General features: G+C 41.6%; 3 protein-coding genes across 23 annotated transcripts in view; 2 read left to right on the top strand and 1 right to left on the bottom strand.

Annotated features, from left to right (window-relative positions):
• dnm2a (dynamin 2a) overlaps window positions 1–7,774 on the bottom strand; it is a 45,541-nt gene extending 37,767 nt beyond the window's left edge. For 14 of the 20 annotated variants that reach the window (XM_090197015.1, XM_090197014.1, XM_090197024.1 and 11 more), the window contains exon 1: window positions 7,281–7,774. In XM_090197015.1, the coding sequence (XP_090053141.1) occupies window positions 7,281–7,441 (161 nt within the window). In that variant the 5' untranslated portion in view covers window positions 7,442–7,774. The remainder of the gene's footprint in view (window positions 1–7,280) is intronic. The other 6 variants (XM_090197026.1, XM_090197021.1, XM_090197009.1 and 3 more) reach the window with 4 other exon arrangements.
• LOC110486728 (queuine tRNA-ribosyltransferase catalytic subunit 1) lies at window positions 7,108–13,230 on the top strand. Of its 2 annotated transcripts, none has more exons than XM_090197029.1 (9): window positions 7,108–7,347; window positions 9,378–9,446; window positions 9,728–9,866; window positions 9,987–10,181; window positions 10,404–10,542; window positions 10,782–10,857; window positions 11,061–11,170; window positions 11,560–11,644; window positions 11,734–13,230. In XM_090197029.1, exons 2-9 carry the CDS (start codon window positions 9,420–9,422, stop codon window positions 11,884–11,886), a joined length of 924 nt encoding a protein of 307 aa, XP_090053155.1. In that variant the 5' UTR covers window positions 7,108–7,347; window positions 9,378–9,419; the 3' UTR covers window positions 11,887–13,230. The 2 variants fall into 2 exon arrangements, with proteins under 2 accessions (XP_090053155.1, XP_021414216.1); XM_021558541.3 differs by lacking the exon at window positions 7,108–7,347 and adding an exon at window positions 7,729–8,337.
• Window positions 13,231–16,435: 3,205 nt separating this feature from the next.
• Window positions 16,436–18,931, top strand: part of LOC110485208 (potassium channel subfamily T member 2) — a 95,872-nt gene continuing 93,376 nt past the window's right edge. The window contains exon 1 of the mRNA XM_036941419.2: window positions 16,436–16,777. Within this exon, the coding sequence (XP_036797314.1) occupies window positions 16,683–16,777 (95 nt within the window). The 5' untranslated portion in view covers window positions 16,436–16,682. The remainder of the gene's footprint in view (window positions 16,778–18,931) is intronic.

The raw sequence follows: 18,931 nt of genomic DNA, 5'->3' as shown, positions 1-18,931 counted from the left end.
GGACAGGAACCTAGGTCATCTAAGTTAGCTTATTGCCATGCTCAAACACACAGAAGCTTTTAACCAGTATTTCTAAATATCCTCCTGGGTGTCAGAAAAGTCTGATATGAACCCTTTGGTTGTCCTTATGTACATAGACACACAGTCGCTGAGTGAGTGAGTGTTTTTATTTTATATTTGACTAGGCAAGTCATTTAAGAACAAATTCTTATTTACAATGATGACCTACCAAAAAGGCCTCCTGCAGGGACGGGGGATAAAAAAATACAAATCTAATAAAAATATAGGATAAAACACACATCACGACCAGAGACACCACAACACCACATAAAGACAGATCTAAGACAACAACACAGCATGGCAGCAACACAACATGACAACACAGCAGCAGCACAAAACATGGTACAAACATTGGGCACAGACAAAAGCACAAAGGGCAAGAGGGTAGACAACAATAAATCACGCGAAGCAGCCACAACCGTCAGTAAGAGTGTCCATGATTGAGTCTTTGAATGAAGAGATTGAGATAAAACAGTCCAGTTTGAGTGTTTGTTGCAGCTCGTTCCAGTCGCTAGCTGCAGCGTAATTAGATTCGATGTATAAACATGTCCTAAAATCACACAAAAAACAACCACTCATCAGTTTCAGGGAACAACAAGGAAAGTCGACCACGTCTCCAACACGAACAGAATACCACGGGCAAACGCCATCCCACCTGACCAGCGACAGTCAATAGCAGCAGGGCACCTGGAAGACGGAGGTCCACATTCAATTAGACTGCCTTATGAAATGCCTACTTCAACTTCTGCTACACCACTACCACAAGATATCTTGCGGTGGTACATTTCACTGACATCCGAACTGACTTTTGCATGTTGTGAAACGTCATAATCAATGGAAGAGGAACGCATGAGTCAGAGTTAAGACTTAAGCGGCTGCCAGTCAACCATTAGGCTAGATGACATCAGAGCTCAACGGAATTCACCTAGCACAACAAAAGTGTGGAGGCAGGCAGCCAAGGCGGGACAGAACAAGAGCTGCTCTAATTTCTAGGGTGTATTCCCACTGCTGGACTCATTCATTGTTGCTGCTATAGACAGAGGAGATATACTACGGCCAGTCCCCCCACCCCCCCACAGAGAGAGAGAGAGAGAAACCTCCACAACCAGTCTGTCATTACACTTCTTTGGCATGTCTCCGTGTCTACACTGACATAAATTACCATCTTCACCCCCAGAAGAACTTCTGTGATGGTATGACGCTACTTCAAAGAATATTCAGAAAAATGAGTCAAACACTCCACTTCCTCTCAGGATTCTCTTTTACCCACATGCCATGTATGTTTGCTTCTGTAGCTTGCATTATGCCACGGAGCCATACTTTCTTTAAAAAATCCTGTCTCAAACCAAGAGCTAAAACACTTCATATAGCCTAAGCACCTCTTAACACAACAACTTGATATCAGCACACTGGCATTTGTAATATTCACAGTGTATCTTGTAAATGCTTACAATAAATCCTTAGTTATTACTTGATTTTTTAATTACTTTGTCAACTTTTATACTATTAATGACAGTATTAGTTTTACTGGTAAATGTATTATTACTGCAGTGTTGAGGAAGTCCACAAGAAAAAAAATGTATTGCACCGTTTATGCTGTATCCTGTGCATATGACGAATACATGTTGATTTGAACTTATGTAACAAAAAGATACCCAAAAACAACATCAAAACAAAACATTTCGAACAGCCTAAATGCCATAGTGATCGGCATCAAGACCCAAACCATTCCATGTTAAGATTGGTGGACAGAGACTTGCTAGCTACTTTAGGTAGATAGCTGGGATTTTCTACAAGGAATCTGCCTCCCAAAAAAAGCTTCTCCCAAGTGGGTGTGACACCTACTCCCGTTGCCTGCTGCACTGCTGCTTGGAATCCACCTGGCGATCTGTTCACTGTCTGCCCTAGCCGGTCTCCCCCTGTTTGTTATAGGTACCCCCGCCACACTCCCCCCTCTCTTCCAGGCTTTCACTCACCTCCAACACACATGCACTTACACACACTGCAGACTTTGGACTGATCGGAATTTTAGGATAGGCTAATTAACTTACTCAGAAACACTTCAATTAACTAGGATAGGCCTACTATTAATTTTCTATCATACTTTTATAGCCTACTGGACTCAGAGAGCTACTCTCTCAAGCTCTTGTTGGGACGAGTGACTCTGAACTTACAACGGCTAGCCCCAAGTCCTTATATATTTCTTTCTTCTGCTTTATGCTATTTGCCTCATGACTCCTGCACACTTTGTTGACTATGAACTTGCTTGTTTACCCAACCGTGGGACAGGTTACATGGACTCTTGGCACCCCATCCTATCCATCTCTTGTCGGCTTTATATTCATGTTACCTGATGAAATTGTACAATATGATCTTGTTGCCATCTGATGCACATTCAAATGTCACAATATATCAACATTGCAGAGCTCTCGCTGTCCTCTGCTGTGCCCTGACTATTACTGCTGATGATATCTGGAAATGTGCATGTAGACCCTGGCTCATCTACTGTTGCTAGCCCCAATTCTGACTTGTGCACTGATATCTGTTTCATTGATTTCTGCTCTCGTAAAAGCCTGGGTTTTCTGCACGTTTTATTGCCTAAAATGTATCAATTGAAAGTGTAGGTTCACAGCTCCGATCCAGATGCGTTTGACGTTATAACCTTTTTCAGCAAGACAGATCTTCCAAAGGTGGAGTGGCAAACTTTACCAGGTGTGTCCCTAAACAATTTAATTTTCTGGTTTTAAGCATTAAACTTTCAAATAGCTCCGTTGACTGTTGCTGGGTGTTTTTGGCCAACATCAGCATCGACCTGTACCCTACCTGCCCTAAGCTCCCTCCTGGCCCCTTATACTAAGTCTGAATTTGTCCTGCTAGGTGACCTTAACTGGAACATGCTTAAACCACCTGACCAACTCCTAAAGCAATGGGACTCGCTACAACTTTCAGAGTATTACCAATCCCACAAGGTATGACTCCAAAACACCCAAATTTGTATTATCATTATTATTTATTTTTAACTACACAAGTCAGTTAAGAACAAATACTTATTTTCAATGACGGCCTAGGAACAGTGGGTTAACTGCCTTGTTCAAGGGCAGAACAGATTTTTACCTTGTCAGCTCAGGGATTCGATCTAGCAACCTTTCGGTTACTGGCCCAACGGTCTAACCACTAGGCTACCTGCCGCCCCAATGGCTACTCTCCTTGGTGTTATCCTCACAAATAATCCTGATAGGTCATTACAGAAAACATCAATGATACCTTAGTGATCACCGTTTTACAGCCTGTGTTCGCAATGGCTGTTCAGCAAAACAACCTGTCCTGATTTGCCATAGAAGCTTGACAAAAAAAAGAAAAAAACTGAGCAAGCCTTTCTTTATGACCTGGCCTCTAAATTTGTATAGAATCCACTTGATTCCCTTTGTCGAAGACGGTTGTACCTTATTTTTTTTAAATATTTTCAGTGGTATCGTTAACAAACACTCCCCATAAAGAAAATGAGAATTAAAAAACAGATTCACACCTCAAGAATTGCATTTGGCGAAAGGCTTGGCACACGCATACTCAGGCTGACTGGCTCTCGTTCAGGCAAATGAGAAATAAGTGCACTCAGGCCATCCAGAAGGCCAAAGTTAGTTACTTTAAGAAGCAATTCTCTCTCTGTGGGTCTAACCAAGAAGTTCTGGAAAACAGTTAAAGACCTGGAGAATAAAACCTCCTCCTCACAGCTGCCCATGTCCCTTAATGTTGATGATGTGGTGGTAATAATACAATTTGGATATATTTTGGGTGGCGTAACCAGTTGGAAGGTTGTTGAGGGCGGTCACGTGTGTTGCAAAGCAGAGGATCACAGGCTCAAGCCCAGTATGGGCCTGACAACTCATACTAAATTGTTCCGTTGCTCTGTGATTCACTACATAGTTTAGTCTGAGACTGCCATCACTGAAGTCATTTGTGGTGACCATGGGCCTCATACAAAACAAAGCCATCATCGATTGGATCGTCTCTAATCAGAGTATCAAAGCCAATGACACATTTTTAAACAGCTGCTTTACCCACGTGTTCTGGCTCTGGTCCAACCCATCGGTTTCAGGACCAATCAGACAGCCCAGAATGTGTTCAAATTCGGTAAAGTGTCAGAGAGGTACTCAGTTCCTTCTCAGCAATGGGTCTGGATCTAAGGTCCGTGGGCGTGGCGTAGCATTTGGCCGGAGCAAAGTGTCTGGGTAGCCAGGCAAGGGCAGTCGGACAGTGGAGGAAGCTAAGCTGTTAGCATCACACTGACCCCCGTTACACGTCCCTCTCATATGGGCATAACTCTAAAAGCTTTGTTGTGCATTTGTGTAGGCATGTTTGCGTGTGCACCTGTGTGTGAGCTTACTTCCCTAAGAGCTGTCAACAGGGGAATGTGGGAGGTCATTTCTGGCAGGAAAATTGAGGTCAGCAGAAAATGACTAACGTTAATTACAGCAGACATCTGTCAAGTGCTATTTGAGTGCAAAGTCCCTCATCTGAAACTACATGTGTGTGTTGAGTGGTCATCTAGTATGCTCCCATTTGACTATGGAAATGCTCCATGTATTTGAGGTGCAAGGCAATGCATAGCTAGAAAAAGTGTGTGTGTGTGTGTGTGTGTGTGTGTGTGTGTGTGTAATATTCTTCTGAGTGAGTCTTTGAATTGGGAAAACCTGCTTAACAAGCTGATTTCATGGGTGCTTGTTTTGTGTCTTTATATGAAGGGTGATCTCACACACTGCTGATGTGGGAGACAGAGACAGGACCAGCCTGTTAAAGAGGGCTGTGGGTTAGATCGCACAACACCAACAGGCAAGGAGAGATTGTGAATTTCTACTGTTCAATAGAAAACAATCAAATGGGGTGAGAAAGAGGAAGCACTCAAGTGGAAATGACGAGTTGCCTAGTTCTGCAATAAGCTGTGACTCAACACAATGCTATAGTCATGATATTCTATTGAATGCCTATTTCTTGCTGATAGATCATTTTTGTTTAAAAACAGACTAGGCTAGCGAGAAAATAGGAAATGATGACAGACCCAGGTACACACTTGTTGTTTATACATCATACACACATCCTATCCAACAGTCTCCTCAGAGCCAACACTAAACTGGGTTAGTGAGTGATAGGGACAGTCAGTGCATTATAAATGAACAAAACCGGTGCAGCTCAGGTATAGAGTACATCTTTTCATTCATTAGCCTGACAGGGGGAAAGTATTAGGCCCAAGGCGATTGATTATGTGCAACACAAAAGTATAGAATGTTGCCTAGTGATAGACTGCCATGATATAGGTGGTGCATAGTGGGTCCTGTCCCACTGCCGATTTCCAGGTGTGGCATGGAACTTATAAATAGACCAGTGGGAGACCAGCCTACACCTAGGTTTCCCTTTGAAACAAGGGCAGAACACCAGTTAGCCCAAGATGTACTCTTAAGAAGTCTACCATTACTCATTAAGGTCCAAGGATCTTATGTTGTTATTTTCAGAGGTAGACTGGCTCTGGCAGCCAAAAACTCAATCTAAACGTGAATCGATTCTAAAATCATAAAGCCCTTTACTTTTAATGTTACACCAATATCATTTCACTATGCAAAACATACACTTACTATACAATGTTTTAGCAGGCTTTATCACAGTTGCACATGACAGTATTTTCAGTGACAACACGTTTCTGGCAGCAATCTTCCGTCACACACAGGTGTTCATAGCATGCTAGATAGCTAATTAGCATCTGTCTCGCATAAACATGCGCTGTAACATGGAGATATGGCGTTGTGAGAACAGTAACCCTAACCCTATTAAAAAGGTGTATATCAATGTATGCTTTCGTTTTAGAAAATTATTTCCCGCTGATATGAAAGAAAAGGTCCGTACGCTTCCAAAACCGTACCGCAAGCGATGCACGTTACGCCTCTATCACACCTACAGTGTCCTTGCACAAAATGGTTTGCAGCATGTGCAACAAAAGTTTAACATTCACCTTCTGCTAACATCTTTGTCAAGCTGTCTATGCGTACAGTTGGACGCATGCATACCTTCGGCAAACGCAGTGTTCCATTGTACTCCTGGTGTACCAAAATGCAAAACACTGTCAGTGTGATCAAGGCGTTAATGCTCAGACCGAGCGTTGGGGATATTAACAAAACTCCTTCCTCCAATGACTTGTGTAATGTAACGGAGTCATTCAATGTCACCAGTGTGACATCACACAAAATACATTTTCTCCAGTCTACACTACATCCACCTATTATCTCTGTACTCACCCACTATAAACAAGTTCTTTGGACCCCACAAAACTATACAGCATATTTACGCAGGATACATTGCCTAACTACCGGTAATATTTTTTGTTTTTTACAGGCAAAGGGTATACAATTCATAAGGGTATAGAAATTATACACAACAGCAGATCCTATGCAAACACCTCTGGGAAACCAATGTTGTTGGCCTCTTTGTGGCACCCCAACTTGCCAAGTGTAGCATCATATTTAAGTGGATTAAAGGGGGACAAGCAGCCTAATATTCAACAAAATGTTTTTCATATACCTAAATTCTAGACTACACTCCATACAGATTAAAGCAGCTACTGTAGCTAGTTGTGTTCTGTTGTGTAATGTCATCATGTCACCCAGAGAGTTATAAATGACGTACATCTCAAATGTAAAACAATTCAATGTGTACTGGGAACAGTCTACAATACACAAATAATTAAGTTATCAATCTAATCTACTGATCAGTCGACTAAAGTAGCCTGATTTAATTTCCGTGTTCGGCCCTGCTGACAACCGCTGACACTATTGCAGGAGCAAGTTTCCCCCAAAACGCTAGATAGCAAAGTTATTTGGTCCATATTTATTGCATTTAGTTTTATTTCCTTACATAAATAGATACTACTAGGTAATATTTCTGGTCCGAGACCAGTGCCCCCAGGCAACTTTTCACGATTTCCTTTGAAACATTTGTCATCCGCCCTGGCTTGCCACGCAAACGTCGCATCTAACGTCAACATTTCGTTCCTCCTCTTTCGTTATGTTTTGTTTGCTTACGCCAAGTGCGTAAATGAGTATGTGACCAAATACCAGTTTAGGAGCACGGATCATCTCACAACTTTACCAACTGGTTATCTAGCTAGCGAAATTTCTTACTAAAAGCTGACTCCAGGGAGCTTTTGCAAATTGAGTTGAGTGAGCACCACCAACCTGCCAACGAAATTTTCCAAGACCGAGCTTTTTCCAGCACTCTGCCCACCGACCACAGCAATTTGCGGTAGGTCCAAGTTACAACTCTGGCCGATGGAACTGAAAGCGTCCTGAAGTTTGTTGATAAGGGGGATCAAATCTTCCATCCCCCGGTTCCCCATGGTTTCGTTGGATCGGCTCCCCTCCCGAACTAACGTTAGCCTACTACGTTAACGTTACTAGTTAGCAAGGTGCTCGGGTTACTCCGAAGTGTTGAATTCCACCTTTCAAGCCGCCCTGTCTTCACTCTATCAAAGGAAAATATGCTGCTTACAAATTGTGTAACTTCAAATTTAGTGGGATTACAGTAAGGTGTTCTTATAAACACGAAAAATACTCAAAGTCAACGAAACGGATAGAAAACTCACAAAACAAAACTTCCACCATCCGGTCAGGCAAGTCGACATCCGACCTAACCGGTGATAAGGCTACCGCCTCCTGTCACTTAAATAATTGGTCAATCTCACTGTTCGTCTCTAATCACTCTCCTTTCATTGGCTAGTTATTTTCAACGTCAAAGGGATGTGTTCACCTCTGGACATTGCTTCAATGGGCAAATTAATACTTGATGATACAATTATTAAATGACAAGACATGCAAGGATAGCTTCTACGAGTTTGCTGTCAATGATATTGTAATGAAGACATATTTTTTACAACTCAATGCAAATATTAGATTACTGTAGTTCCGGTACGTCACGTGTTTGTTGACGTCGTCTGTGAGCAACAACATGGCTGCGCCCATAGCCAGAGGAGCTGCAACGAGCAGCTTTGAAACAGGCATGGTTGTCAAGAAAGCCGTTTCCATCGTTGCTCCTCTTGCTCTCCGAATCATCGCCGAATGTCCAGTGACCAAAGCGAGGGCTTGTGATCTCAAACTCCCTCACTGTACGGTCAGCACCCCAGTGTTCATGCCTGTTGGTACACAAGGCACGATGAAGGGAATCACAGTGGACCAACTCGATGATCTGGGATGTCAGATTTGTCTTGGCAACACATACCACTTGGGTATGAGGCCGGTAAGTGTAGCCCAATAATGTAAGAAAGGAGCCTAACGTTACTCTTATAGTCCAAGGACCTTACATGTTCTGTTTAAAGGGGCAATCAGAATTTGCTACATCAATTTTTGGATTTATACATTAATGATATGTACCCATTGATTCTTGAAGAACATCATTTATAAATGCCTCATGAGCTTAGTTCAACTGTCATACCTCCAAAATATATACAATATAACTTTGTTTTTCTCCAATCTTTGTAAACAAAGTTAATGTAAACAAACACAGTATAGCCTCAAAACTTGGTCAAAGCTATAATTCTGATATCATGGATGGTCAGTCCTTGCATCCATAGCTCTGTCTATGAATTTGAGAATGGTTACATATCTCCAGCCCCATCCCTCAGCGTTTTAGTGAAACGGTGGTGGAGAGGGTTTTTTGTTATTGTTTCAACTGCTGATTTGCACTTTAAAGGCAAATTTGCCCAGGAAGCCAAAACAGCCAAATACTCCATCTAAACGTCAATTGATTCTCACTTGCAGTACGGTACTAGAAACATAAATCCCTCTACTTTCATATCACATCAAAATAATTGAGCAAATGCACACTTACTGTAGACTTGTTTAACTGGTTTAACACAGTTGCGGCCAACAGTGTTTTTCAGTGACAAAAAGCTGTGTATAACCCTATAAAGCTGTGTATAACCCTATAAAGCTGTGTATAAATTTAACCTTTTGTTTTTTGAAAAACGATTTATTGCTAATATGAAAGATATAAGGTCCTTATGCTTCCAAAACTGTACCTCAAGTAATGCGTGTTAATGTTCAGACTGAGCTTCAGGGCTCTTAACAAAACTCCCCTGTATAGAAGACGTCTTTGTCCAATAACTCTTATGTGTAATGTAATGGAACTGAGAGTCATTATCAATGGCTACATTAAGTGGTGCTAGGGCTATTCACATTGTGTATCAAAGATGATTGACCTTGTAGACAGCTCTTTGTTGTCAGTGTCTGGTGTGCTGCAGACAGTGAGGATGGTGTTGTCTGTCTGTCCCATCACAGGGTCCTGAGCTGATTGAGAAAGCAAATGGCCTGCATGGCTTCATGAACTGGAAAAGAAACCTTTTGACTGTGAGTATCAGCTAATGTGTTGACTGCTTAATTGGGCTAAAAAGAACAAGGGTCTCTTTCACCCAAATGTCTGCTTTTCAAGATATGTGAGCATCATATGATGCAAAATGCATCATTTGAGGAGGATTTCTGTATTTTGAAGGTCACATATCTTGAAAACTTGAGTGCTGACGAGAAAAACATTTTGGGACTACAGTATGTCAACGATGGACTATTGAAACACAAACCAAAAGATTGTTTTTGGTTGGAATTTTCCTTGAATCCCTACCATTTCTACATAGGACAGTGGGGGCTTTCAGATGGTGTCTCTTGTTGAACTATCAGAGGTTACTGAGGAGGGGGTCAAGTTCAAATCTCCTTACGATGGGAAGGAGATCCTTCTGAGTCCTGAGCAGTCAATCGCCATACAGAACAGTCTGGGTAAGAAGGACACAATCCAGTATCCACTCCCAATGAATCAGTCTGGAAAGTAAAGCCACTATACTTCAGGTAGTACTCCTGTTCTTAATTTTAATATCGCACCATTTCTGTTTTGTCCAGGGTCAGACATCATGATGCAGTTGGATGACGTGGTCAGCAGTACGGTGACTGGGCCGCGAGTGGAGGAGGCTACGTGGAGATCGATTCGCTGGCTGGACCGCTGCATTGCAGCCAATAAGAATCCAGATAGACAGAACCTGTTTGCCATCATCCAGGGGGGCCTGAACACAGAGCTGCGCAAAGCCTGTCTAGACGGTAAGATGTTCCCCCCTGTTTCATCTATGTCTATCGATGACTAACCTCCCTCAAAGCCATTCAGCACAGAAAATTACTCTGTCTTCATGCTAATTAGTTTAACATCTTATTTTGGAAATACGGTGGAAAAGAGCTAATGAAAAATACATTATCTGTGTAGATGCTGATACCAAATTCCGTGAAATTTAAAAAAATATTTTTCTGTTCCTGTGCTTTTTACAGAAATGACAAAACGGGATGTTCCTGGCTTTGCTATCGGTGGGCTGAGCGGAGGTGAGGAGAAGGATGATTTCTGGAGGATGGTGACACTCAGCACAGACCATCTGCCTCGGGAGAAGCCTCGCTACCTCATGGGGGTTGGGTATGGCTGCCATCTTCCTTATGTTATAACAGCACATTTACATGCATAAATGACATAATGTTATAACAGCACATTTACATGCATAAATGACAATGTTATAACAGCACATTTACATGCATAAATTACATAATGTTATAACAGCACATTTACATGCATAAATTACATAAGTGTCAAATGTTTTGTGGTGCCGTACAGATATTTCTATGTATGTGGTTCATGTGTTTTGCTGTGGGTCACAGTTATGCAGTAGACCTGGTGGTGTGTGTTGCTCTGGGTTGTGACATGTTTGACTGTGTCTTCCCAACACGCACTGCAGTAAGTATTCCATTCTCTTACATATTATGAGTCACCTACTCTCTATTAATTTACTTCGAAATAAATATTCTTATCACAAGTGCAGAGAAACCCAATAGCTTATTTTATCATTTAGTCCATAGCAGTACTACTTTCTTTATAATGATTATATTGATGATTGTGGTTATGATGATAATGAAGTGATCTTCTTCCTTTCATCCCAGAGGTTTGGCTCAGCTCTGGTCCCGTGGGGATCTCTGACGATTACCAAGAAGCAGTTTGCCAAGGACCTACAGGCAATAGATCCAGACTGCCAGTGCCCCACCTGCAGGAGGTAAAGGCATATTAACCCTGGTACACTGAGGGACAGAATACGGAGGGTTGAAGGAATGGAGTTTGTAGAGGGTTAGAGAAACTGGTTTACAAATCTCAATTCTCTTCAATGGATGTTTTTAGTTGTAGGCTGAATGATTCTGAGCATTGTTTTCTCATGGGGCGTCAGGGTAGCCTAGTGGTTAGAGCGTTGGAACAGTAACCAAAAGGTTGCTAGATCGAATCCCTGAGCTGACAAGGTAAAAATCTGTTGCTCTGCCCCTGAACAAGGCAGTTAATCCACTGTTCCTAGGCCATCATTGTAAATAAAATAACTAGCTAAATAAAGGTTAAATATATCAATTTAAAAAAATACATTATCAGTTTTCATTTGCTCCCCAATGACTCCAGGCACAGTCGGGCCTATCTGCATGCTCTTTTCAAGAGTGACACCGCAGCCATGCATCACATTACCATCCACAACATCTCCTACCAGGTCTGTGTTTCTATAATGGTTAATAGTTTCCTTTCGTTACTATTTGCCATAGATGAGATAATAACCTTATCCTCTATCTTTGCGTCCAGCTCACTCTGATGCGGTCGATGAGACAGAGCATCATAGATGGTCGCTTCCCAGACTTTGTGAGGACATTCATGAAGAGAATGTTCCCCTCTCCTGAACAGTATCCAGGCTGGGCGGTGGATGCTCTAGGAACAGTCAACATCACATTGAATTAAACTACTTTATACAGCCTGGGACTTGCTCTGAAACGGCCAATAAGACCTTTTATTTGAGAAATCAGATCTCCTTTGGTTTGTTATGAAATCGCCTTTTCTACTTTTATGCTTCACTTTGCTTCTGCCTGTATATTCTGTCAGACTTACTCCTGAATGGTTCAATGACGTTCAATGATATTTTACTGTCTTTATGATTTAGTTACGTTCATGTTTTGTTACAGTACGGTTCTTTTTTTGTGTGTAATTTATATGCTAAACATTCTGTTGAAAGTTCTGAATTTACATTCTACTGCTTTCAACTCCTGTCAGACATACAGTACTTTTGTGACATCCAGTTTTCACTCTGCAGACCTTTTCAGTGTATGATAATGTAGGAGTGGAGTAGTGTTGTTGAAGTCCAGGAACTGTCTCCTCTGATATATTCAGACACTTTTAGTTGTTACCATGGCTACAGACCAACGGCCCACCCTCTTTAAATTCCATGCATGACTTCTAACACAGAAATGTGGTCATGAACTAACAATTAGAGAGATTTTGGAACATTTCCTAGGGCTTATTATCGACCTTTACCAGCAGGAGGAAGTGAATACATTTCTATAATTGAGTTCTGTTTTGTTGTGCAAGAGATGACACAGGAACCCACATTTGTGTGCTTTTGACTTTGGGCCACTAGAGGGCAAAAATATTCTAAACCTGATGAAAATGCACGTGAGCCAGATTACGCCATCTGTTTAGTTGACATGCTGGAGAAGTTTCATAGGAAGGAATGGGAATTCTACCCACCCAGTTTGGTTCAAAAGCAGAGAAGTAGAGCATGTATGGTTTAGTCAGATTTGCATGCTGAGGGCAGACAGAGTAGTGGCAAACCAATTCTCAAGGAAGTGGCTTAGGGGATCACAATTTCCTGTGTCTCCGAAGTGCTACTTTCTCAAACAAAAAATGACACCCAATACAATGAGTTCCAGCAGTCAAGACAGTCGGAGGACAGAGAATAATAGGGTGTCATAATCTGCCATTGAAGCAAACCAGGATCAAAGACACATTGGAAAACAATAGGCAAGATTTTTTTTGTAGATTCCAATGTTTAGGTTTTTGTTCCGGAAACAACATTTTGTTTAATTGGTTCCTGTTTTTCTATTAGAAATTGAGGTCCTTTCTGACATCTAATTAAAGCTTTAATAGGCTACGTTGCAGTTGTAAAAGCACCTGTTGCCTCTAGTTGAGAGACAAGATCTTTAAATAAAGACTATAGGCTACAGAGTTTATACATGGGTTGTAATTGTTAATACCTGTCAGTTATTAGTTTATAATGGTAAACATATAATAATAAACATGTAATAGTAATGAGCAAGTTATTCTTTAATGAATCAACACAGTTGACAATCACATTTTTACCTAAGTCTGTGCGTGTCACTTGAATTAGATTATTTTATGGGATATTGTAGTCCTATTGGATGAATTCTCTAAGAATATTGCCTTTATCTACAGTTGTGGCCAAAAGTTTTGAGAATGACACAAATATTAATTTTCACAAAGTCTGCTGCCTCAGGTTGAATGATGGCAATTTGCATATACTCCAGAATGTTATGAAGAGTGATCAGATGAATTGCAATTAATTGCAAAGTCCCTCTTTGCCATGCAATCGAACTGAATCCCCAAAAAGACATTGCCACAAAAGGACCAGCTCACAACATGTCAGTGATTCTCTCGTTAACACAGGTGTGAGTGTTGACAAGGACAAGGGCGGTGCTTGGAATCATTGTTCTTCCTCTGTCAATCATGGTTACCTGCAAGGAAACACGTGCCATCAAAAAGGTCTTCACATGCAAGGATATTGCTGCCAGTAAGATTGCACCTAAATCAACCATTTGTCGGATCATCAAGAACTTCAAGGAGAGCGGTTCAGTTGTTGTGAAGAAGGCTTCAGGGCGCCCAAGAAAGTCCAGCAAGCGCCAGGACCGTCTCCTAAAGTTGATTCAGCTGCGGGATCGGGGCACCACCAGTACAGAGCTTGCTCGGGAATGGCAGCTGGCAGGTGTGAGTGCATCTGCACGCACAGTGAGGCAAAGACTTTTGTAGGATGGACTGTGTCAAGAAGGGCAGCAAAGAAGCCACTTTTCTCCAGGAAAAACATCAGGGACAGACTGATATTCTGCAAAAGGTACAGGGATTGGACTGCTGAGGACTGGGGTAAAGTCATTTTCGCTGATGAATCCCCTTTCCGATTGTTTGGGGCACCCGGAAAAAAGCTTGTCCGGAGAGCTACCATCAGTCCTGTGTCATGCCAACAGTAAAGCATCCTGAGACCATTCATGTGTGGGGTTGCTTCTCAGCCAAGGGAGTTGTCTCACTCACAATTTTGCCTAAGAACACAGCCATGAATAAAGAATGGTACCAACACATCCTCCGAGAGCAACTTCTCCCAACCATCCAGGAACAGTTTGGCGACAAACAATGCCTTTTTCCAGCATGATGGAGCACCTTGCCATAAGGCAAAAGTGATAACTAAGTGGCTCGGGGAACAAAACATCAATATTTTGGGTCCATGGCCAGGAAACTCCCCAGACCTTAATCCCTTTGAGAACTTGTGGTCAATCCTCAAGAGGCGGGTGGACAAACAAAAACCCACAAATTCTGACAAACTCCAAGCATTGATTATGGAATAATGGGCTGCCATCAGTCAGGGTGTGTCCCAGAAGTTAATTGACAGCATACCAGGGCGGATTGCAGAGGTCTTGAAAAAAACATTGAAGGGTCAACACTGCAAATATTGACTCTTTGCATCAACTTCATGTAATTGTCAATAAAAGCCTTTGACACTTGTGAAATGCTTGTAATTATACTTCAGCATTCCATAGTAACATCTGTCAAAAATATCTAAAGACACTGAAGCAGCAAACTTTGTGGAAATTAATATTTGTGTCATTCTCAAAACTCTTGGCCAACACTGTACACAGCTGCACATTTATTTATTTTGCACAGTTGCCTGCATAACAATTGGCACGCCATGCAGAATCGACCAAGTGTGAACAAATACAACTTAACTGTTTCTTAAATCACTTTGGTAAAAACCAACAACTAGGGGGGTCTAACTCATTTTGCCCCAGGGGCTGCATTCGGTCTTCAACAAGGTCCAGCGAGCCACATTGAAAATGTGTTATATTTCCATGTAGTCAAAATTTGCAAAAAATATTTGACTATCCATTGTTTTGGGAATGTTCTGTGCTCTCTGAATGTTTGGGGATTAGCCTATTATTGAGCTAGACAGTCAAGAAATTGTATGAATGTACAGTTGAAGTTGGAAGTTTACATACACTTAGTTTGGAGTCATTAAAACTTGTATTTCAACCACTCCACAAATTTCTTGTTAACAAACTATAGTTTTGGCAAGTCAGTTAAGACATTTACTTTGTGCATGACACAAGTTATTTTTCCAACAATTGTTTTCAGATAGATTATTTCATTATCTTATAATTCACTGTATCACAATTCCAGTGGGTCAGAAGTTTGCATACACTAAGTTGGCTGTGCCTTTAAACAACTTGGAAAATTCCATTAAATGATGTCATGGCTTTAGAAGCTTCTGATAGGCTAATTGACATCATTTGAATCATTTGGAGGTGTACCTGTGGATGTATTTCAAGTCCTACCTTCAAACTCAGTGCCTCTTTGCTTGACATTATAGGACAATCAAAAGAAATCAGCCAAGACCTCAGAAAACAAATTGTAGACCTCCACAAGTCTGGTTCATCTTTGGGAGCAATTTCCAAAGACCTGAAGGTGCCACGTTCATCTGTACAAACAATAGTACGCAAGTATAAACATCATGGGACCACGCAGCAGTCATACCGCTCAGGAAGGAGACGCATTCTGTCTCCTAGAGATTAACGTACTTTGCTGCGAACAGTACAAATCAATCCCAGAACAACAGCAAAGGACCTTGTGAAGATGCTGGAGGAAACAGGTACAGAAGTATCTATATCCACAGTAATACGAGTCTTATATCGACATAACCTGAAAGGCCTCTCGGCAAGGAAGAAGCCACTGCTCCAAAACCGCGATAAAAAAGCCAGACTACGGTTTGAAACTGCAATGGGGACGAAGATTGTACTTTTTGGAGAAACGAGCTGGACAGTCAATAAACTATGACTATAAGTCCATTATCATTTCTACACAGTTTTGATTTGGTTTTAGTCATTTAAAAGTATATAGAGAAATTAGGTCCTTAAATGGATTAACTTAATATCGCGTATGACTCATAAATGGTTTATTGAGCTTACATTAACAAGAATTAGAGCATGTCCTGAATAAATGAACAAAAATAAACAAGGCATCTTCAATAAAACGACAACACATCAATATAAAGCTCATGCAAATATGATTAACTTGTTCAGTATTTAAAATGTGCCCTGCAGGGATTTGGGCTTGTAACCTACTGCTCGTAGACTCAGTATGTAATTGTTCGAGCAAATGGGTCTGCTTTCGCTGCGTCCATAAGGAGCCAGCGGATGTTCAAAGAGACAACCAGTTGCTCCGCATCCTGTCAAGCAAAAAGTACTCACGTGCATGTCACGGCGGAGCATCCTCGACCTGTTGCATTGGAAGAAGAAAGATATTACTTTGTGTCAGTAATAAATTAACAACATTTTAGGGTGCTCATACAGGTATGTGTTATTTGGAAGTTGAATAACAAAATAATTGTTAATTTTGATAAGCCCCTCTAGAGGCGTCTCTGTTTGTTCGCGTCTCAATCTCTGGCATTGTGCGCTGGTGGGTTCGGCGCTCAGGAGGGGACCATGGTAGTGGTAGAGTTGGAGAAGGAGGTGCTCCCGCTGCCTCCACGGTACCGGTTCCGAGACCTGTTGCTGGGTGACTGGCAGGCTGATGACAGGTAGGAAATCTATTCCGACTTGTTTATTCTGAAGAAACCTGTGTTGGCGCACAACAATCTAAGCCTACCCATGGTACCCTGTAATTGCTCACAAGTTAAATGAATCGTCATTTGCAGTCCCTCACTAAGCTAAGAAATTCATCTTTACGTTGCCATCGCAACCAAAAAAAGAACGTAGGCTACTGTAATAATGTCATTTTTATTGATCTGGCTCTGTTGATGGCGCTGTGAAAGAGGATAGGCTACAACGAGCCACTGTGCAGCAGCAACAGGTTTCATAATGGAAAAGACTGAACTAAATGCACAGACTCCATGTTAATGCTTATGTGTGTGTGCATGCGTGTGTTTGCATAGGCATTACGTTTTTTCAGCTATGCATCTTGTCCATGCGTGGAAGTCAGGCATGTGAAATCCATTTTGATATTTATAATTATGAATGTATATTTGGGAAAGTGTTAATAATTAGGTAGTAATGTGAGCCTCTGGCAGCTATTAATTTAGTCATTATACCACCTATCTATTATTTATCAAGCCTTAGATTGGGTTGACTTAGCATGCTCCCTTTCTTTACCCTGGCTAGGTATGGTCAGGGCTGTTCCAAAAGCAGAACATATGGCCCTACCAAGAGTGTCTGTTAACCTGTACTTAACCATCCATTGTCAGGATAATGTATTTGTTATGGTTTCCCCATGCATATTTATTAATATGGGTATGCTTGCCACACTTGGTGTGGATATTTCATTATAGGGACTAATGCAATACTGAACCACCATTTCACAACTGGACCCCTGGTTGGGAGGTGAGAAATGAGGACCAAAATAGCAGGCTCACGTTTTAATTGGGATGAGTTTTGTCCTGGAGGCATAACTGAGCGATTTCCGATAGATAGGCCAGCTGCAAAGTCAAAATTCATGATGAAAAACACTAACCGGCACCAAAACATTTGCTTGTGGTCTTCCTCCTGAGTGGGTGTTTAAAATCACATCATTTAAGAAGACTATATGTACTGAACAAAAATATAAACGCACATGTAAAGTCTTGGTCCCATTGTTCATGAGCTGAAATAAAAGATCCCAGAAATGTTCCATATGTACAAAAAGCTTATTTCTCTCAAATTTGGTGCACAAATTAGTTTACATGCCTCTTGGTGAGCATTTTTCCTTTGATAATCCATCCACCAGACAGATGTGGCATATCAAGAAGCTGATTAAACAGCATGATCATTACACAGGTGCACCTTGTGTTGGGGACAATAAAATGCCACAGATGTCTCAAGTGTTGAGGGAGTGTGCAATTGGTATGCTGACTGCAGGAATGCCCAACAGAGCTGTTGCCAGAGAATTTAATGTTCATATCTCGATCATCAGTGGCCGACAACGTCGTTTTAGAGAATTTGGCAGTACATCCAACTGGCCTCACAACCGCAGACCACATGTAACCACGCCAGCCCAGGACCTCCACATCCGGCCGAGGAGTATTTCTGTCTGTAATAAAGCCCTTTTGTGTGGAAAACTCATCCTGATTGGCTGGGCCTGACTCCCCAGTGGGTGGACCTGGCTCGCATGGGGTGGGCCTATGCCCTCCCAGACCCACTCATGGCTGCGCTCCTGCCCAGTCATGTGAAATCCATAGATTAGGGCCAAATAAATGTATTTCAATTGACTGATTTCCTCCTATGAACAGTAACTCAGTAAAATCTTTGAAATTGTTGCATGTTGCGTTTATATTTTTGTTCAGAATAAAAAGCGTTAAAGAAGGCTTCCATTTGATCAACATTATCCAATACTACAGAGGCAGTAATACTACGGTTGATTGGCCCTGGTCGCAAAAATAAACAGTCATGCTATCACATTACTGAAACAATATCTGAGATATGTTACAAATGGAGTGTTATAATCGTATTTGTCTCTCAGAGCTGAAAAGGACCCTGGCTTCACTTACAATACTATTATTTCCCATGAACTCCCAAAGGTCTTATTGCTAAGTGTGAAGTACAGGCCTTTTTGTGGTCTGTGAATGATTATCCTCTCACCAGTAGCCTCTTGTAATGTGTAGCCTCACTCAGATGGGGAGAAAGATACATCCTGGTTACAGTTCAGTGGTGAAAGCCAAGGTTGTCTTTAGCACAGTGAGGCCCTTTCCTTTCTTCAGAAT

Source organism: Oncorhynchus mykiss, chromosome 13 (assembly GCF_057628025.1).
Source record: "Oncorhynchus mykiss isolate SJ-2025 chromosome 13, ASM5762802v1, whole genome shotgun sequence".
NCBI lineage: Eukaryota > Metazoa > Chordata > Actinopteri > Salmoniformes > Salmonidae > Oncorhynchus > Oncorhynchus mykiss.
This window is presented reverse-complemented; position numbering and strand designations above follow the sequence as displayed.